General features: G+C 40.1%; 1 protein-coding gene across 5 annotated transcripts in view; it reads left to right on the top strand.

Annotated features, from left to right (window-relative positions):
• The window catches only part of ATP9B (ATPase phospholipid transporting 9B (putative)), a 277165-nt gene that overhangs the window by 185793 nt on the left and 68780 nt on the right, over positions 1 to 22592 (top strand). For all 5 annotated transcript variants that reach the window (XM_074383227.1, XM_074383229.1, XM_074383230.1 and 2 more), the window contains one exon: positions 11151 to 11293. In XM_074383227.1, coding sequence (XP_074239328.1) covers positions 11151 to 11293 — 143 coding nt within the window. The remainder of the gene's footprint in view (positions 1 to 11150; positions 11294 to 22592) is intronic.

The following is a 22592-nucleotide window of genomic DNA, read 5'->3' as shown; positions in this document are numbered from 1 at the left end:
CTACATTGAGAAGCAGTGCTGCAATTAACATTCCATGAACGTGTGTTCCACTTACTAGCACCCTGGTGTAAGATTTCCAGGAGCGGCATTACTTGGCTGTGACATTTGCCAAATCTACTAGATAATACTTGACTGTTTTTCAAAGTGGTTGTACCAATTTACCATTCCAACATCAATGTGGAAAATAGTTCATATCCTCAGCAACACTTAGTACAAGTGGGTTTCTAAGTCTTTCGTCTGGTGTTCTGAGCAGTTTGCAGTTATTTACATATTTTAGATGCCAATGTTTTGGTGATGTCCTTCTCAATCTGTAGTTTGACTTTTTACTTACCCCTTGGTGAAATTATGAAAAAAAAAGTTGTTGATTTTACATGCCAAATATATGAATTATTTTTATTGTTGGTTGTTTTTATGCTGTTTTTAAAAATCTTCCCTACTCCAAGGAGATGAAGCTCTCCTCTTACATTATCTTCTAGAAGCTCAATTGTTTTCCTTTGACCACTGTAAGTGGTTTTTAAATATATATTTTTTTATTTATGGTATGAAGTACAGTTTTTAAATACCATATAATCGCAAACCAATTGTTTCAGCACCAGGTACAGAAAAGACTTGTCCCAGTGATCTAATGCCCCCTCTGCAATATACCAGGCATTTCTATATGCATGGGCCTGTTTTGGGTTACCTGTTCTGTTTCCTTGGACTGTTTTTCTATTCCTCCCAAATAGCAAATTGTGTTTGTTAATAGACTTTTATAATAGTTTCGTATTTGATAGAACAAGTCTGTCCTCATGTGCAGGTTTGTTATATAGGTAAGCTTGTGTCATGGGGGTTTGTTGTACAGATTATTTCATCACCCAGGTATTAAGCCTAGTACCCATTAGGTATTTTTGCTGATACCCTCCCTCCTCCCACCCTCCACCCTCCAGTAGACCCCAGTGTGCATTGTTTTTCTCTATGTATTCGCACATTTGGTGTGTTCTCACCATTTAGTTCCCACTCATAAGTGAGGACGTGTGGCACTTGTTTTTCATTTTGGTGTCAGTTTGCTGAGGATAATGGCCGAAGCTCCACCCATGTTCCTACAAAGGACGTGATCTCCTTTTTTATGGCTATATAGTATTCCTTGATGTAGATATACCACATTTTCTTTATCCAGTCTATCACTGATAGGTATTTAGATTGAGTCCGTGTCATTGCTGTTGTGCATCATGCTGCAGTGAACATGCGTGTGCATCTGTCTATTACAGAACAATTTATATTCCTGGGGGTTTATACCCAGTAATGGGATTGTTGGGTCGCATGGTATTTTTGGTCTTTGAGGAATCACCACACTGTCTTCCACAATAGTTGAATTAATTTACACTCCCACCAGCAGTGTATACGTCGTGTTCCTTTTACTTCACAACCTCACCAGGATCTGTTATTTTTTTAACCTTTTAAAAGCCATTCTGACTGGTGTGAGATGGCATCTCACTGTGGTTTTGATCTGTATTTCTCCAATGATAGTGATGTTGAGCTTTTCTTTTTTTCTTATGATTGTTGGCCTCATGTTTGTCTTCTTTTGAAAAGTGTCTGTTTATATCCTTTGCTTACTTTTTATTGGGGTTGTTTGTTTTTTTCTTTTAAATTTGTTTAAGTTCCTTTTAGATGCTGGATATTAAACTTGGTCAGATGTGTAGTTTGCAAAACAGTTTTCTCCCACTCTGTGGGTTGTCAGTTTATTCTGCAGATAAGGTGTTTGTTTTTTGTTTTTTTGTGTTTTTTTTTGCTGTACAGAGATTCTTCAGTTTAATTAGATCCCACTTGTCAATTCTGGCTTTTGTTGCAGTTGCTTTTGGTGTCTTTGTCATAAAATCTTCACCCATGCCTGTGTCTGGAATGTCACTGCTTAGGTTGTCTTCCAGGATTTTTATAGTTCTGGGTTTTACACTTAAGTCTTTAATCCATCTTGAGTTAATTTTCGTATAGGGTGTAAAGAAGGAGTCCATCTTCTGCAAATGGCCAGCCAGTCATCTCATCACCATTTATTGAATGGGGAGTCTTTTCCTCATTGCTTGTGTTTGCCAGGTTTGTTGAAGATCTGACGGTTGTAGGTGTGCAGTCTTATTTCTGGGTTTTCTATTCTGTTCCAGTCATCCTTGTGTTCTTTAAGAACGTTTTGGCGCTTCTTGGCCATGAATATGGTATATCTCTCAATTTTATTTTGATCTTCTCTAATAAAAATAAGTCTTCTCAAATTTTGTTAGAGCATTTCTCAGATACTTGGGATTTAAAAAATGGTATTGTAAATACCATTCTTAAAATCATTTCCTGTCTTTGCTGATGTAAAGAAATACAATTAATTTTTATAAAATTACTGACTTTATCAATTTTGGTAAAAATCCTATAGATTTTAGTTATTAATCTAGGCGTATTGAATTTTTTCTATATATAATCATATTATTAGTAATTAATGACAGCCTTGTTTTTTTGTTCCAATTCTTTGCACCATTTATTTCTTTTCCTTGTTTCTGCAGCAAAGACCTTCAGTATGTTGTTAAAGAAAATTGATTATAATAAGCATTCTTCTTTTGTTCCCATCCTCAAAGGCAAAACTTTCCACAGTTTGTCATTTAAGTATGTGGTAAGTTTGTTTATAGAAGCCTTTAATACATTAAGGACATGTTTCTGCTCCTATTTAGCTAAAAATTGTTTTTAAATCATGAAAGTATTTTAAGAAATACTTTTATTTTTTAAATTTTATTCTATTATATGTTAAATTCTGGGGTACATGTGCAGATCATGCAGGATTGTTAATGTAGGTGTCCACATGCCACGGTGGTTTGCTGCATCTATCGCCCCATCATCTACATGAGGAATTTCTGCTAATGTTATCCCTCCCCAATCCCCCCACCCCCTGCTGTCCCTCCCCTATCGCCCACCCCACAACAGGCCCCAGTGTGTGATGTTCCCTTCCCTGTATCCATGTGTTCTCATTGTTCAACACCCACTTATGAGTGAGAAACATATGGTGTTTGGTTTTCCATTCTTGTGTCAGTTTGCTGAGAATGATGGTTTCTGCTTCATCCATGTCTCTGCTAAGGACATGAACTCATCCTTTTTCATGGCTGCATAGCAGTCCATGGTGTATATGTGCCACATTTTCTTTGTCCAGTCTGTCATCGATGGGCATTTGGGTTGGTTCCAAGTCTTTGCTATTGTAAACAGTGCTGCAGTGAACATATGTGTGCATGTGTCTTTATAGAAATAGAAATACCATTTGACTCAGCAATCCCATTATTGGATAAATACCCAAAGGATTATAAGTCGTATTTTAAGAAATATTTTTATAAATCTATTGAAGATATTTTATCTTTAAATTTTTCTTCTTTAATGTGTTAACATGGTAAATGATATTGATTGACTTTCTAATATACCAACCTTGTATTTCTGGGACAAAACCCTAACATTATCATGTTATAATACTATTTTGTTTATTATTAGATTCCATTTGCTTGTATTTTCTGTGAGATTGTTACATTGGTTTACAGGAGTGAAATTGACGTGTGATTTTTCATTTTCGTACCATTCTTTTGGAGTTTGGTATCTGGATTATGTCAGTCTTATAAAACATTTGTTTTTCTCATTTTCTTTGTCTAAAATAATTTATCTAAAATTGGAATCGTTTATTTCTTAAATCTTTACATATCAAGAAGGCTGTGTGAGCCTCAGCTTTTCACTGTGAAGACGGTTTTGACACATTTGATTTAGTTATGGGACTATTCAAGCTTTTAATTTCTTGAGTCAGTTTTGCAGAGTTACAGTTTTCAATTACTTGTCAAGTGTTTAAATTTTCAGTTTTATTTACAAAAGTTAGTTCATATTCCCCCGTTAGCTGACACACGTGGGGGCTGTGATGGCGACCTTTTTGGTTCCTCATACTTGTCATTTGCATCCTTTCTGCTTTCTGTTTTTCCTGGCCACTCTCGCGGTGGGTGTGCCCGCTCTCCGTTCCTCCGGAGGTCCCTGCGCTGGTCTTTATGGAGTCTTTGTGCTCTGTGTTATGTCTCTGTTTCACTCCTGTTTCCTCACTTTGTGTCCTTCCTCCTTGACCTGCTTTCATGTTCTCCCCGCTTTCTGAATGTATGTATTTGAGGCTATACATTTTTCTGTAAGTACTATTTGGGTTGCATTTCAAAAATTTTCATCTATAGTCTTTTTGTTATTATCAAGTACAGAATATTTTAATTTCGACTGCAATTTCATGTTTGACTCATTGTTCTTACAAACTTATTTCTTATCTTTATAAGCAGAGTTGAAAAATTTCTAGTATATCTTTGTTCATTTTTCGTTGGATTACATTTTTCTCAGAGAACATACCTTTTTAACTTCAGGTCTGTGGGATGTGTTGAGACTTGTTCTGGGGTCCAAATTTAGTCCATTTACGTATATAAACATTCTGTGTGGGCTTCAAAACAGGTTGGATTCCAAATTGTTGGTCATACTATTTCATCTGTGTGATTAGGTCAAGATTCTTAATCTTGTTTTTCAGTTTCTGTCTACCACTGGGGCGCTTCTCTGTCTTTTATAACAGTTGCTGAAATGTGTCAAAATCTCTCATCGTGTTGTGAATCTGTCTATTTTTTCTTAGAATTCTGTTTATTTTTAGTATTTTATATTTTGTGACTTTAATATTAGATGCATACAAATTTAAATTGTTATCTATTCCTAGTAAATTAAGCAGTTTCTCATTATAAAGTGACTTTCTTTATCTCTACTAAAGCTTTTTGCATTAAATTCTACTTTGTTTTGTGTTAATGTAGCAAGGCCAGCTGTCTTTAATTTGTTTGGCATATCTTTTTCCATCTTTTTACTTTCAACTTCTCTGTGTATTTATTTTTATGTGTGTCTTGTAATTAGCATACATCTTGTATTAGCATGGCATCTTGTAATTCGTTTAATTTTTATCTAACTTTGATAATTTTTGACTTGAGTATTTAGTGCATATGCAATTGTAATACTGTTTATTTTTTTAGTTTAAATCTGCTGTGTTATTTTGTGCTTTTAATACGACTTACCTGTTCAATATTTTTCTACTTTCGTGCCATTTTTAAATTTTTTGTAATGCTACTTTTTTCTCCAGCAGTTTAGAAGTTACGAAAGTGGTTTCCGTTATTTTAGTAGTTACCTTAAAAGTTAAAAACCTTCTTATCAAAGTAAAAAGTCAGTTCCCTTAGGAGCATGTAACTAAATTTGCCGCCTTCTAGACTTACGCCATTTTGTCATTTGTTTTAATTCTAGTTGTTCTGAAACCCAAAGAAAACCCTAGTTATTCTTAAACCCAGCAATATCAAGGATACTATTCATACATTCCCTCTCTTTTCGGTTTATCCATATTTCTGTTCTTAATATGTCTTAAGACCTTCTATATAGAATCACTTTCCTCTGTCAGGAATTTATTTGCCTTTTGTGCTTCTGGTGCTGGTCTGTTGGGAGCTCTCAGTTCTCACTTGGCCGTCCTTCTTGGAAAATAGTGTCATTGGGTATAGAATTCCAGGCTGGCACCTGTGTTTTTTGGCTTCTGTTGTTATTTCTAAGACTTTACTTCTTTGGGTCCTTCCATCTCTTCCAGCCACTTCTCCATCCTCTCTTCGTTGCTGGCATTGGCGCTCTACATACTGTGTTGAGGCATAATGTTCCTTTTAAACAGTGCTTAGGATTTGGTGGGCGTCTTGCCTCTGTCGATTCCTTGATTCACTCTAGAAAGTCTGCCATCTTCTCTTCAGATGCTGCCCTTTCCCCGCCTGTGGCGTCCCTCACTGGGACATGAGGTCAGGGCTTGGTTGATGTCCTCACTGTGCCTTTGTTTCTCTGGCTCTTGCTGCCACACTTTCTACCTTTTTTTAATTTTTTTTTTGCTTCCACACTTCATTCTATATTGTTGTCACTGACCTGACGGATAGGTTACCAATTCTTTGTGTGTAATCAGCAGATAAACTAATAAATTTCTTAATTTTAATTATTAATATTTCTTAGTTCTGAAGATTCTGTTTGGTTTTTATCACACTGATTATTTCATTTTTAAAGTTGCCTGTTCCATGCAAACATTTTCAGATTTTTCTTTTTTTTTTTTTTTTTTTTGAGACGGAGTTTTGCTCTTGTTACCCAGGCTGGAGTGCAAATGGCGCGATCTCTGCTCACTGCAACCTCCGCCTCCTGGGTTCAGGCAATTCTCCTGTCTCAGCCTCCGGAGTAGCTGGGATTACAGGCACGTGCCACCACGCCCAGCTAACTTTTTGTATTTTTAGTAGAGACGGGGTTTCACCATGTTGACCAGGATGGTCTCGATCTCTCGACCTCGTGATCCACCCGCCTCGGCCTCCCAAAGTGCTGGGATTACAGGCTTGAGCCACCGCGCCCGGCCCAGATTTTTCTTACGCATCCATTTGTTTTATAATCTGTGTCTGGCAATATCGGATACTTTTGTCAATCTTTTTCTGTTGCATTTTGGTCTTCTGGTCCTGCACTGTCACCCATTCTCAGAGCCCCACGTGCGGCAGGGAATGAATGGCTTTTGCTTGGCACTTGTCTCTGGTCTTTCTTTGACTCAGCTCATCTTCAAAGCCGGTACTTAGTTCACTCTTCTGAAACACAACTTTATTGCAAATCTCCAATCCTCCCATACCCAGTCAGAAACATTATAATGGGATTTAGAATTTGGCTTACATCAATTTAAATGACTCTTTCTGTAATACGTTGCTGTATTTTCTGTGCCTTAGGACTCAAGACTGCATTTGTTTATCCTTACGTTTTGTGCAATGGATACAGATCAAATCGCATGCTTCCATGTTTAGGGTGTAATCTGTGCCTTTGCTCCAGCGACATGGCAAGTGTAAGCTGTGTGTCTGCGCACACCTGATGCAGTGTTTGCGCAGACATATGATGTGCCTGGTGCACCTCCACATTCTGGAGACTTCACTGAATGCTGCAGATACGCTCCTCTCGCTGAGCTCTCTCCACTGAGTGCACAGATAAACGCTCCTCTCCCCGAGCTGCCTCCAGTATAGCTCAGGCCCTTCGTTTGCCATAACCCCTCTAACTCTTGAGACCAGTGATCATTTCCTCTTATTGACTGCCTACTCCATTTCAACTCTCAGTCACCTACCTTTATGTATCATTTCTAGTCCGCGCAATGACCGTGACCCTCTACAGATGCTGTTACTGAGGCTCAGAAAGATCAAGTCTGTTGTTGGTCTAAGATGGTTTGAAAATTAGGAATCCATACAGGTAAAACAGTTACCTGAGCTTCCTTCCTACAGAGCATGGAAGGAAGTGGCTGTGGTACTTGGGAGGCTGAACTGGTGGGAGTTCATGATGATCTGGACGCAGGCACTGGAAGGAGAAGGGAGCCGGATCACTCCCGGTGTGTCGCCGCAGGGAGGTGGCTGTGCCAGTCATTGAGACGGAGAAACATCCCACAGTGAGGAAGAGTACATGTGCGTGTTTTGTTTTGTTTGGTCCATAAGGAGAGGAAATGGGAATGTTAATACCCATTGTGTATATATTTCAGGGTATTTGTGATGAACCTATGATATCTCATAGGAAATAGAATAGGTATCAGTCTGAAGCCCGAGGCTAGCTCTAAACTAGGCCTAGACATTTGAGTCTTGTCTTCACCACGGATCACATTGGATGGATTCACCCAGTGCAAATGTTCAGGTGCCAGCCCCTGCACCCCTGCTGTGTCATGAAAAATTTAACGGTGTCACAGACAGTGACAAAGGTTGGGAAAAATTCAGATCAAATGTCCTTTGCGTCCTTTCAGCTTTATGATTTATGGGAAAAGATTTTATTTTGATAAAAATTCTGCTGTAAATGAACTCTGTTTTATTTTGCTCAAATGAGAATCCAAAAATAAGTCTGACGGAGGAACGCTTGTGAATTATTTCAAGTAGATTAATTCCCTGAGGAGAATATCGTGTGTTTCTCAGACAAGTTATGGGACTGGGTTCACCTGGTCGTGATAAATGCTGCAGGTTTAATTGTAACAAATTAGAGCTTAAAGGTAGCAGGCATCGTGGTGCCTAAATAAGACTATGTGGTGTATTTTAGGAAAGTACATTTCACATTTGTTCAGAGTCCATGTTAGCTCATCAGACACTTCTGTAGCTGTAGAGCAGAAGGAACTCTTTGGACACCAAGGAGCTATCATTAAAAGACCTAACATTCCGAGATTTACGAATGCTTTCTTCCTGTAGCATGAAACAGGTTCATGGGTCTTCCTACTCCTAACACTGCTGAACACAGTATTTATTTAAGATAATTTATTTCATTTTTCGTATTACGTAATCATGTTGCCTTCTGGTTCAAGTAACTGAAATGACAGACACTTTTCCACTTAATCTGGGTCAGGGTTTTTGGTAGCAATTTCACAGTTGCTAAATTAGCAATAAAATGAGCTTAAAATGTGTCGATATAATCTGTTTCTATAATTCTTCTGAAAATGCTAGGTTTAATATATATTGAGGCGGTGACAAATTATGTTACAGTATAGTATTTTACAGTCGAGTAGAGATCCAGGTTTTAAAATTCTGTGAAATTAGAACATTCTAAAATTACACAGAGTGTAGCAGTGATAGTTACTCTGCCAACTTAGTGTTTGAAATCTGGGCATCGTAGAGATTTTTAACGTTAAAGAGCAAATTGCTGTATTAATCAAGATATACGTGACTCAACGTGCTTGTAAGCTGTCTACTCTGTATGTAGTAGTAAATGCTCCCTATGTGGTATTGTATACTCCTTATGTGGTATTATATACCCCACGTGATCGTATATGCACCCTCTGTGGCAGGATATGCGCCCTATGTAGTGCTGTACGCTCTCTATGTGGTGTATGCGCTCTGTGTGGTTTTACCTACTCCCTGTGTGGTATTATATGTGTCCTGTGTGGTATTATTGTTTTAGTTGAAGGTGAGTATATTTTACTCAGTGATCTTTCACTCGTAAACAGTAAACTTGCATTTTGCCCTGTTTCTACTTATTTTTATCATCCTGAAGATGATTTCTGGCCTTTTTCATGAGTAGGTACTGCTTTAGACAATCTTCCATGGGCACTTGTATTCATCTTACCATTGGTAATTATTATATTACATGAAATAATTGAATATTCCATGATGCGACAGCTCCACGTAAGTCTGTCACCACGGAAATGGTTTCGTGAGCCACAGGCTTCTCGTGATTGAGGCGCAGTGCCCGGAAGAGCTGTCCTGGTCCTGTGGCTTCCACCACCCTGAGCCCAGCGGCTGACCGCAAGCCCTTCAGAAATTCCCGGCTCACAGCAGAAACCCATTTGCTTTATAGTAGCTGAGGCAGGCTGACGCTTTTCAAAACAGCGTAACACAAATCTGAAAGAACACAGCACACAGACAGGAAGCCATGTTTACCAGAGAGCAGGTATCTGAGCCAAAGAATCAGAGCCACGAAAAGCTTGATGGGAAGTCACATTCCCCTTCCAGGCCCTTTCCCCCTCCTCTGTACAGGAAGGCCATCACTTCTTGGCCGTCTTGCCCCTTGCCTGCCTCCTTCCCTCGTAAGTAAGGCTAACATTTGAGCTAAGGGGCCCATGACTTCCACTTTCTTTGCCTGATTCACAGAGAATCTTTCTCCAAAGCCCAAATCAAAGAAGAGTGCAGGTAAATACGTGGTTTCTTTTCCTTCTTCAGTCCTCCTGCTCACCCTAAACTCATGCAGAGCAGCCCTGCTGTTCTGTCACCGTTTTCAGGAATGTCCTTGGTTTTTCCTGAGCCTTTTCTGCCTGTCAGACACTCCTCTGAACATTTGGCAGGCAACGGTTCGCATAGTCTTTAGCACAGCTGCTAAAGGTTTTGTCTGTAGCCCATTTGTTACTAGGACACACTGGAGGCCCAGAGGTGGGTAGCTTGCAGGTGTGGTGGCTCTGGGCTGTGCATCCACGTGGCACGTCCAGCCAGCCCTCCTCCCCAGGGAGCTACGGCGTCCTGCCCCCAGAGGCCGAGTGGGCCCTGTGTCCCGCCTGGAGTCATCTTTGCTCGGTGTTTGTGTCTTTGATTAGTTTGGATTATAAATAGCCAAAGATGGTGAGGTCCTGGTTTGAAAAGGCTGTGTAATTAATTATCAAAGACTTTGTGATTAACACATAGGATTTTTAAGATGTGGATTCTAGGGACAGATAAGTTCTTTAACTCCCACACAGGCTTCCTTCATTGACTGTGATTCGTTTTTCAAGTGTGTACTTACTAATAGTAGAACTATGTGAATTGCCATTTTGGTGGGTCAAAATTGTTTATCAGCAATTTCACTCTGGTTTAAGTGCATCCTGTCTGCTTTCTGGATAGAATTAAATTAGACACATGTGAGCCTTTTTGAGTTGCTGTATAGGAAGAACGGCACTGTGGGCACAGTCTGCCCTGAACGTGATGTGATTTGAGTGCATGTTCTGCTGGGTAGGGTTCCAGGCCTGCAAGGTTCCAGCCTTCGCTCATCCAGTGCGTCAGGCAAGGTTCTGCAGAATTGTCCCAGATCAGATGACTCGTCATATGTGCTTTAATTGCAGTCTTACTACACAGACTTAAATTAAGAAATTTGAAAAATAATTAAGAAGTCCAGTGCATAGTTAGCAGATACCATTTTATTCCTCCTGGGATGTCCCGTTTGTTCATGTGCTTTCCAGTTCAGCCACTGAAACACGGGCAGTATCCCATGGTCATTGTAAAGCAAGTGGGTGAAGCTTCAGGGCCATCTCCCATGTCGATTTGCAGGGGGACAGCGCCTGCTCCCCTTGCTCTGTGCGCACCTGTCCTGTAAGCCCTTGGTATTGGTCCCTTGTGGGCGCACGCGTGCACACTCACAGCAGTCTGTCTTTTTGTCCCATGTGGTATTAGAGACTGTCTTGAAGGACAGAAAATGAGTTATCCATTTTTCTGTCACCTGCAAACATTATCTTGGGTGTAAACATGTTTGTTGACTTAAATGTCAGTAAATTCATTTATTTTAAAGTCTAAAATCCAGTATGTATTTTCATATAAAATGAAAGATAATGCATATTGAAAAGTACGAGTCTATGGAACCAGAAGCCTGCATGTGTGGCCTGGGTCTGGATCACACTAACCACTGCAGTGTGTTTTATTTGGCAGTTTGCGTGTGAACTTGGACATGGGCAAAGCGGTGTATGGATGGATGATGATGAAAGATGAGAACATCCCTGGCACAGTCGTCCGGACCAGCACTATCCCAGAGGAGCTGGGACGCCTGGTGTATTTACTGACAGACAAAACAGGTACTGTTCACATCTGTGTTCACCTTTGACTGAACCAAATAAATGACACTCAGTAAAAAAGAGAGTCGCGTAGCATACAGCTGGATGTTTCTGTGTGTGTGCCAGAACAGATCGTCGAACCCGTGTTTGGAATTGTTCAGCCTCTGCTCTTGAAAACTGTCACAGAGCTTAATCATCCGCTAGTATACACAGTATCATAAGAATTATCAAAATGTTAAGTTCTTAGAGCTTTAAGTAACATATTTCTGTGTTTTTAATTTTCTACAATCTTGCAGAGTTTTAGAAACTGCCTTTATAACACCTCCCTAGTGGCTTATTAAGAGCAAAAATTGTATGTTTGTTTATTATAAAATGATACTTGTGAGGTACTGGAAGAAACTAACAGATATTATTAATATGGTATTTAATACTCACGTTCTCCTAAAAAGCTTTTCTACAGACTGTTTATCCCACTTTAAAGCTCTGGGACCAACATTCTGTTTGTCCTTATTTAATTTTCTTTTTTTTTTTTTTTTTTCATCAAAGAACCTTTAACCAATCCGTAACAGACTAAAGGCAAACATGTGGAATCTGGTGCTACAGACTTCCTTACAAGGAAAGCCACATCCAAGGGTTAAAATTCCTCCTTGGTTTATTGAGTCATAATTTTAGTTCTTAGTGAACTAAAAATAAAAGAACACTTATATAGCATGATAAAATATGTTGCAAACAAAATTGAACTCATCTTTTATTATTAAATAGTAAAAAAAAGTCCTCACTATAAGCAGCAAGAAGACAGAAATCTGCAAACAAGACTTATTTAAAATTTGTAAGGGAAGCTCTAGCTATTGCAGTAAGCCAATAAAGAGAAGTAAGGTATAAGGAAGAAACAAATAATTGCAGATATAGCAAAGGGGCAGGTTACAGATTAAAATAACAAAATAGGTCTCTAATCCGTAAGTGGAGAATAGACTGAAGGATAAAGCTCCCATTCAAGGGCTTACGTGCATAGAGGACGCATAGGCGGGAGGCTGAGGACTGAAGGGAGAGCGTGCGCAGGCGGCCCCCAGCTTCACAGTGGCTCAGCTTGACGATGGTCGACAGCAAGAGCATCTGCTCAGAACTGTCCTTCTCTCCATGCAGCCATTCTGTTACTCACTTCGATACAGTAGTCAATCAATTACACGAGATACTCAGTACTTATTATAAAATAAGCTTTGCGTTAGCTGATTCTACCCAGCTAACATAGGGGTTCTGACACAGTTCAGGTAAACATGGCTAGGCCATCATGTTTGGAAGGTGAGATGCATTAAATGCGTCTTGTACCGAGGTTGGGTCTGTTGGGATACAACCCCATTATAAGTTGAGGAGTCTCGGTTCTGGAAGTCATACTGCTGTCTCAAAAGTAGAAATTCAGTATTCTTTGTGTCAGCTTTCATCATGGGAATTTGTTGGTTTAGTGTAATTGGAGGTTCAGTTGTTGGATTTGTGTTTCAGTTCCATTCGACTTTGTCCTGTGAGAGGGTGAGGAACTTGACCATGAAAGCAGTGCTCATGAATCCCGATGACTCAGGGAGCAATTTGAGGGGCTTCTGGTTCAAAAAAAGGTAGATGCGAAAGTGTGTTAGGATTTTCCCTTCCCAACCTCATGAAGGCTACAGAAAAATATTTAAAGAGTAAATAAATCCTTGAGAATACACAGAAAACAAGCAGGAGTAAAATTATTAGAGGAACCAGAAATTGAGTTATTTCTGGAAAACAGCTGGAATCCGTTTGCAGTCGATAGCAGAACAAAGCAGACCAAAGCTGCCAGTGGCTGCAGAGGAGACCCCACTTGGGTGAGAAATGTCCTGCAGAACCAAGGGGTGGAGGAGCCCCAGATCGGGAGCTGACAGGTGTGTGGGGCAGCACGAGAAGCCAGGAGCTGTCTCGAGTGGTGCCTTTGAGATCAGATGACCGCCAGGATCTGCTCACGCGCTACCTGTGAGGGCTGGTTTTGCAACGTGGAGGGTCTTTTGGGGAGAAGGACTCACTGGCTCATGTGCCCTGCCCCTTACGAGGCGTTCACAGACAGCCCCTTGATTCAGAAAACAGCCCTTGGGAGGAGCAGGTTTATGGAACTGCAGAAGAAGCCCACCTCATATTACTCTGTGATCAACTGAAAGACTCACCAGCATGAAGTCAAAGTAGCAAAATATGAACAATTATACTGTTCCCAAAGAAGAGAAATTCATAGAGAAGGCAAAAGAAACTTCAAGAAAATGTTCAAGATTTTAAGAGAGTTTATTTATATGTATGAGCTTAGTATCCAAATTAAACTATACTTCTGTATATCAGCAGCAGTTAGGACGTTTAATACCAAAACACTAATTAGAATAACAACAAAAAGTATAAAATCATTAAAATTAAATGTAAACAAAAATATGTAAGACCTAAGTGGATTTATATCCTAAGGCCTAAGTTTTATTTATATAAAAACTTATGTTTTTAAAATTTGAAAGCCCTTAGGATCTAAATTGATAGGCATGCTAGCTTCATGAACAGGACATCTTAGAGTAATGAAGGTATCATTCCATCTCACATGGAAAGATCTGATGTGTTTGCAGGCCTAGGTGGAATCGGCAACTCCCGTTCACTCTGGGGGGAACTTCAGGTTAGCGCATCACTTGGTAAAACACGTTTTGGCATTATCAGTCACGTTGAATATGCACGTGTTCTACCATCCAGCTATTCCCTAAAGAAATGTTTTCACATCTACACTAGAAGATAGACATAAGAGTATTCATAGCATTATAATGGTTAACAAAAGCCAGCACTGTGTAGATATAACACAGAAAAGTATACCTAAAGTAGAATGGACCAATGAATTGTGCAGTGTTCTTATAGTTGAATACTAAATAGCAGTGACAGTAGAGTACAGATATTGACAGAAGCATGGATGGATTCAAAAATAGAATGTTCAAGAACTAAGAAAAACGTAAGAAAAAATTTAATAAGGTTTATTTATATAAAGATGAAAACCATAAAAGATGAAACCATTTAATACTTAGAGGAAAATAAAGGATGAAGCTGTAAATAAATGCAAACACTAAAAAAAAGCATGTAGACCAATATGAATCAGAAGGAAGCTGGTTTATCTACCTTGATTAATATTAAGCAAAATAAACCTTAAAATGAAAAACATTATTTAAGAAAGAGGGTCACTGCATAAAAGATTCAATTCAAAATGTTTGTGTACATAATAAAATAGCTTTAATACATAAAGCAAGAATTGATAGAGGGAGAACTTGATTATTTGCTCTCAACCAGGGAAAGAAATAAACAAATCTTTTGTTTATTGGTAAGCCAAGCAGGCAGTTCAGAAGATTTGAATAGCATAATCTCAGTGTAGATCTTATGGACATATATAGAGTTATTTATCTAACAACTAGAGAACACATGTTCTTATCAGACATGTATGAGAAAGTTACAAAGATTGGACACATACTAGGCCATGAGTCAAGTTTCAACAAATTCCCAAGAGTGGATATTCCTGATTATAATAAACAGAGATAAAAGAAGTTAATAACAAAGAAGTAAGTTTTAAATCTCTGCATTTTTAGAAATTGAAGAATATACTTCTACATAGCATAGATCCAAAAAGAATTAATACAAATTTAAAATGCCTAGAACTGAATAATAATGTAATCACTTTCTATTAAAGCCCATGGAATGCACAAAATCAAGGCTTTATAGGAACTTTGCTTCATGTTTTTAAACAGAAAAACAAGAAAGACTAAAAGTCAATAATCTTAATGGCCAACTCAAGAATAGTAACATAAAGCCAAAGAAATACAAAGAAAGAAGTTATCAACAGAAAGCTGTGACTTGATAAAAACTATCAAGGATTAATACCTCTTGTCAGACTTTTGAAAAGACAGCAAAATAAACACACTTTAAAAATTCTGATCTTTAAACAGTAAGAAAAGGTGAGCTGGGTGTGGTGGCTCACGCCTGTAATCCGAGTACTTTGGGAGGCTGAGGTGGGTGGATCACCTGAGGTTGGGCGTTCAGGACCAACCTGACCAACATGGAGAAACGCCATCTCTACTAAAAGTACAAAAATTAGCCAGACGTGGTGCCGTGTGCCTGTAATCCCAGCTGCTCAGGAGGCTGAGGCAGGAGAATCGCTTGAACCTGGGAGGCGGAATTTGGTTGGCTCATGAGGTTTAGGGGAAGAAGCCATCTCCGTAACGTAAAAGCGAAGGTGAAGCAGCAAGTGCTGATGGAGAAGCTGCAGCAAGTTCCCCAGAAGATCCGGCTGAGACCATTGATCTCAGTGTAGCCAGAACAGCCTTCTGTTGGAAGATGATGCTATCTAGGACTTCCAGGGAAGTCAAAGCCTGGCTTCAAAGGACGGACCAACTCTCTTGTTAGGGGTTAATGCAGCTCTTGAGTTTTAGTTGAAGCCAGTGCCCATGTGCCATTCTGAAAATCCTAGGGCCCTTAAGAATGATGCTAAATCTACTCTGCCTGTGCTCGGTGAGTGGAGCAGCAAACCCTGGATGGCAGCACATTTGTTTACATCGTGGTTGACCAAACATTTTAAGCTCACGGTTGCGACCTACCACTCAGAAAAAAAGATTCTTTTCAAAATATTAGTGCTCATTGACAAAGCTCTGATGCACACCGATTGAGAAACCTCATTCACCGAAAAGCTCCGATGCAGATGTACAAGGAGATTGGCATTGTTTCCATGCCTTCTGGCACAGCATCCATTCTGTAGCCCAGGGATTTAGGATAATTTTGACTTTCAAGTCTTATTATTTAAGAAATATACTTCATAAGACCATAGCTGCCATGGATAGTGATTCCTCTGATGGATCTGGGCAAATCCAATTGAAAACTTTCTGGAAAGGATTCACGATTCCAGATACCATTAAGAACATAAGTGGTTCATGAGAGGGGGCCAACATTTATACAGGTTTGGAAGAAATTGATTCCTATTCTCATGGATGACTGAAGGTTTCAAGACTGCAGGGGAGGAAGGAGCTGCAGTGGGTGGAAATGGCGAGGGAACTAGGAGTGGAGCCTAAAGCTGACGAATTGCAGCAACCTCAGGATGAAACGTGAATGGATGAGGAGTTGCTTCCTGTGGATGAGCAAAGAAAGTAATTTCTTCAAGTGGTATTCGCTCTTGGAGAAGATGCTACAAACATTGTTAAAGTGACACCCAAGGATTTAGAAGATTCCATAAGCTAAGTTGATAAAGCAGTGACAGGGTCTGAGAGTATTGACTCCAGGTTCTAATGAAGTTTTGTGAGTGAAATGCTATCCAACAACATTGCGTGCTACAGAGAAATCTTTTGTGAAAGGAAGAGTCAGTTCATGTGGCAAACTTCATTCATTGTCTTTTTTTTTTTTTTTTTTTTTTTTTTTGAGACAGATCTCACTCTGTCGCCAGGCTGGAGTGCAGTGCCGCGATCTCAGCTCACTGCAACCTCTTCCTCCCAGGTTCAAGCGATTCACCTGCCTCAACCTCCCAAGTACCTGGGACCACAGGCGCGTGCCACCATGCCTGGCTAATTTTTGTGTTTTTAGTAGAGACAAGGCTTCACTCTGTTAGCCAGGATGGTCTGGATCTCCTGACCTCATGATCCACCCACCCCTGCCTCCCGACATACTGGGATTACAGGTGTGAGTGAGACATCATGCCCGGCCCATTGTTGTCTTATTTAAGGAACTGCCACAGCCACTCCAGACTTCAGCAGCCACCACCCTAATCAGTCAGCAGCCATCAGCATTAAGGCGAGATCCTCTGCTAGCAAAAAGATTAAAAGTTGCTGAAGGCTCAAATGATTGACTGTTAGCATGTTTTAAAAATATTTTTAAATTAAGTTATGTACATACATTGTTTTTTTTTTGTACATGGTTTTTTAGACATACTGCTAATTGCGCACATAATAGACTAAGTATAGTTATAAACATCACTTTTCTATGAACTGAGAAACCCAAAATTTCATGTGGCCCACTTGATTGTGATACTCACTTTATTGCCCTGGTCTGGAACCAAGCCCTTCCACCGTCTCTTGAGTTGTGCCTGTAGTTTCCTATGTATCCTCAGATGGAAAGGGCTTTGGAATCAGATCTGGGATTGAATCCTGGTGTTCCCTAACTGTGTGTGATGTTAGGCAAATCTTTTAACCCTTCTGAGCAAAAGAAATGTGTTGTCAGTCACTGAAGTTTTGTGATGGTTTATTGCACAGCTCTAGACAACAGGGGTATCCAAGCCAACAGAGAAATACAAATCACTCTCAGATCTGAAAACAGCTGCGTATGCCCCCTTGCCTTTGTGAGACCTTTAGTACCTTGGTGAAACCAGTGCATGTGTTTGCTGCTAATTGGTTGTTTTATTCAGGAACTTAAATAATGAATATCTTTCTATTTTGTGTTCCATATTTTCATTCTGCTCTTTTGCTCTGCCCTTCAGTGTGTGATTCAGAAGTCAGACAGCATTTTGCAGTCACCTTGGGGGCCTCAGTCACAGCAGAGGTTGTAACTGTGGATGGTTGTTTGATGTTATAAAGCATTCTGGTTCTCGGTATCAGAGGAGGCGTGTTGAGGCATAAGGCAGTTTGCAGCTGTCTTCTATGTGCCTTGAGTTTCAGCTGAAGTTGTCTAAGGAGCCTTCTGTTACTGACATGATTGTAAGGTGGTCCTTCACGTGATGGCAAACTGGGTCTGTGCTTCATCAATAAGCTTTTGGACAAGAAGCGCCTATCACAGTGGTTCTCTCATTTGCCACAGCAGAATAGAAAATGAAGTATCCCAATAATTACATTACAGTTTCCTTCTTGTGGACAAGAAAGCAATGTGGTATAATTAGGTTTGATTGGAGTGCACATTTCCGGTAAGATCTGAAATTAATGATGTTGCTATAGTGACACATCTGCGGCCACCAGCGCGTGAAACATAAAGCAATTCATTCGACAGGCGTAGACATCTGTGAACTGCAAGGATGCGGAGCATATTGACACTGACCAGAAACACTCCATGCCGGCTGATAAATGAACAAATGATGCTGAAACAGGAGGACAGATAATTTGTACTTAATCTGCTGGGAGAACTTTAATCTCCTCATTGGTTGCATTTGACAATGCCATTGTTTAAAGAACAATGCTGCAGAGAACTCATAAATTTTAAAACTTAACTCAGGGTGCAGCCTATTAAAGCAATACATTAATTCTTTTGTTAGGGAGGTTTTATCTTCATGTAGAACAAAGCCGTTACTAAAAACACCCACTAAAACAACAGGTTTTTTAGGACTCACATTTTAATTATAGCATCCATTACCCAAAATGCCATGTTGTTCAGAACTGAATCACATGTGAGTTTCACAAGACGGCATCGTCATGAAGGGAAGCTGTTTCCCAGTTTGTCAGGGTAGGCAAGCATGACGTGTGTGCTGGTTAGTGCACACGAGGCAAGCGAATCTCACAGGTCGGACTCAGAACCATTCTCTAACATTCTTTAAACCAGAGGGCCACCACAGCCTCCTACGCATGATGCCAAGAACCGGGTGTTCGTCACGACGAACCTAGGTAGCCTTACTGGCACAGTATTTACTCAAGTGTGTCCTTGGATATGAGCACTGTAATTAACATTTTGGTGGTGTTTGGGCCAGTCGAGATATTTAACACATGCAGATGCTTAACAGATGCGTACAGTACTGAGAATCATCATGTTTAGAGAAAGCCTGATTTGCAGAGACTATATTTGACTTTGAATATAATATTTGACTTCACTTTCAACAGTGTCATTGACTTTGAATATATTTGACTTTGCTTTAAAACATGTCATATATTTTCAAAAGTCAAAGCATACTTTAAAGACTGATAAATTAGTCTTAGCACTTAAGTTTTGTTTCCATTCCTTGTAAGGTCTAAGTAAGTTTGTGTTTCGATGCCTCCGTTGATTATGCTTGCATATTACTTTGTTTAACTAGAATCTTGACGAAAAAGTGTATTGCTCTTGGTGTAAGACATACGTCAATATTACCTTTTTATACATGAAAGTCACTGGCTCACTTCTGTAGGATGATGTGCTGGAGTTTAGGTCTGAGGCCAAATCACCATCCAGGAAGATCCGGTCCAAAACCTCCGCAGCTGCGACTCAAACCCTGTCTCCTCAGCTCAGCCATGAAGCACATCTGTTGCTGCTCTGATAATGATGCCTGCAGGACTTTTTCCCTAGAAATTAATTTCCTCTTTGCCTGCTTTGCTCATTATAGTCCCCAAAAAACTCTCTTTTGTTAAAGAGTTACCGCTTTTTTTTTTTTTTAAAGAAATCCCAAACCTTTTGTCAAAAGACATTTTCTGTCTGCCTAACTGCATACCGTCACCAAGTCTGCCGTGACTCTCTGATGCGATGGCAGTCTCACTCCGTGACTGCTTTAGCTCCTCCCTTTTTCAGAGTTTCCAATTTGAGGCCATATTAATTTCTGTTGTATCAAAATGGCAGAAGTTGTAGAAATCATCAGTGTTTGAAATCATGGAGAGCATTTGAGGTAAGATTTGAAAAGGAATTTTGTATTATAGACTCTTTCAATACTGATTTAATTCTGCTACGTTATCTGCTACTATACAAGAGGTGAAGGAAAGTTTGAGATTAATAAGTTATGAAATTAAAACAATCACTGATTTAAAAAATATTTTCACGATTCTTCTTTATATGTGAAGAAAGTACATGTGCCACTGACCTGAAGGAGCATCTGCATAAGCACTGCAGCTCCGTGAACCCAATGAGATGTATTCACATGGACAAAATAACAAACACAAATACTTTATCATTTCATGTGATGGGAGATGTTAGTCATTTATTTGAATATATTAGTTTTAAGCTGCTTATAACACGATTAGCAACTGAAACATTTTAGAAGACGCAGAGCTAGTACTATCACACATTTGTTTAATTTAAATGACTAACTGTCAGGATACATTACTGTCTTAGCATTTGGCATATCTGTGATTTCAGTTCTCACCACAACCTAACTTGGCACTCCCCATCCTTCCCCTTCCACTGCCCATGGCCCCAGGCAGCCCCTGATAACTTGCCTGTCCTGGGCGTTCCGCGTGCATGAGTCAGACGTATGCTGTCTTTTCGGCCTCCTTCACCAGCATGCTTTTACTGGGTCATCTATATTGTAGCGTGTATCACTGCCTCATTTCTGTCTGTTGCCAAATAATATTCTGTTATGTGGATACACCACACTTTATCCGTTCTCAAGGTGATGGACGTGGGCCGTTTCCACTTTTTGCCTATCATGACCAGTGCTGCGAGCATTCAGGGTTCCAGCCGATGCAGTTAGGCAAGAGCAAGACGGCAGCATCCACATTGTAAAGGAGACAAAACGCTCTCGCTGTCTGTGTGACGTCACACCTGCCGGACATCCTGAGGAGTCATCTAGCCCTCTGTTCACAAAGGGGCTCGGTAAGATTGGAGAACGCAAGGTCGACACACAAGAATGATGCTGTGCTTTTGTATGTGAGCAACGGACCATCCGGAAATAGAGCTAAGAAAACAGTTGCATTAAATGCATCAAAAACTATTTCATTGTGTTAAGATGACAACAGTTCTAGTCTCTCTGATCTCTAGGTTCTATGTAATACCTATTAAAATCCCAGCTACCTTTGCTTAAATTGGCAAGCTGATTCTGAAATTCACATACAGATACTAGGCCTTCAGAATGGCGAAAACAACCTTGAAAAACCAAGTTAGAGGACTTACAATTCCTGATTCCTTCTGGAAAAAAAAAAAAAAAAGATACATGCATTGGTGGACTGTGGGCTGTGGAGGAGGGTGTGCAAAGGGTGTGAGGCTGGGGTTTGGTCCGGTCCGGTCCGGTCTGGTTTTTGAAACAAGGTCTTACTTTGCCACCCAGGCTGGGGTGCGGTGACACAGTCATGGGTCACTGAAGCCTTGACCTCCTGGGCTCAAGTGATCCTCACGCCTCAGCACCCAGAATGCTGGGATTATGGGCATGAGCCGTTGCACCTGGCAGCAGCTCCTGATTTCAAAACCTAATACAGAACTGTAGTAATCAAGACAGTGCGTTGTATGCTATGGGCATAAGGACGGATACCTAGGTCGATGGACTAGACGGGAGAGGCCAAAAATAAATCCTAACACTTGTAGTCATTGGATTTTCAACAAGGATGCCAAGGTAATTCTATGGAGAAAGAATAGTCTTTTCAACAAATGGTGCTGAGTAACTAGATATCCACAGGCAAAAAATGAAGTTGGATAGTTACTTGTACACAAAAGTTAACTCCATGGATCATAGACCCAAATGCAAGTGCTAAAATGATAGTGTCTTTAAATCACTCAGCTTTGAGAAGATATTCTGAATTTGTTGTACAGTTTGAATGGTTGCCCTCTAAGAGGCAAATGGATCATGAGGGACCCTCGCTCATGAATGAATGAGTATACGCATGGGTTACCATGGAGTGTTAGTTATCACAAGAGTGGGTCTGTTGTAAAAGCCAGTTTGGCTCTCATGAGCCTGCTCCTGTCATGGCGGAGGGGGTGGTGGGGGTTGGCAGTGCCTCTGGACTCTGTGAGTCCCCACCAGCAGGGCGGCCCTCAGCAGATGCAGCACCTCTCCCAGCCTCCAGAGCTGCAAGAAATAAATTCCTTTTTTAAATTAGTTGCCCAGTTTCAGGTGTCTGTTTACGGCAACAGAAAATGGGCTAAGGCATTTCTCCATTTCATTCTCCCTGGCTCCAGTTAAGCAACTCAATAAGACTTTTGGATGACCAGCGAGATACAAAGCTTTATAAACGTAATTCAAAAGGAGAATTAGTTCAAACCTAAGTTTCAGTTATCTTTTAAATCATTTTCTACTAAATGCATGAATGCACAGATATACTCAGTATTTTAGCATCGCCTTATATGTTTCTGTGACAGCTGTCCGGTCTCCAGTGTTTTCACGGGGTCTTTGTGTACATGCAGTTACTCTCAGTTTTCCCAGGCAGCAGTAAGAAGCAGAGTATAATAGCATGACTGAAGCTGGAATCTCAGAACTTGAAATGCTGCCACCAAGTTGAAAAAAGACCTCTAACCTAAAGCACTGGATTAAAATAGTGGTTTAAAATCCCAGATTTACTGTCTAGAAAGAGTCTGTGAATGGAGTGATTACAAATGATGTCACTTTGTTTTTGGAAAACATCTGTTGTCCATGTGGATTTATTGCATTTAGAAATGCCAGAGTTTTCTTCTCCAGGAAAAGATGCCCCAGAGTCAATGATCTGTGCCTCAGATATATGCCACTTTCAACTCATGA

This window comes from Saimiri boliviensis, chromosome 13 (genome assembly GCF_048565385.1).
Source record: "Saimiri boliviensis isolate mSaiBol1 chromosome 13, mSaiBol1.pri, whole genome shotgun sequence".
NCBI classification, from domain to species: domain Eukaryota; kingdom Metazoa; phylum Chordata; class Mammalia; order Primates; family Cebidae; genus Saimiri; species Saimiri boliviensis.
The sequence above is the reverse complement of the archived record's forward strand: the minus strand, read 5'-3'. Positions and strand labels throughout refer to the sequence as shown.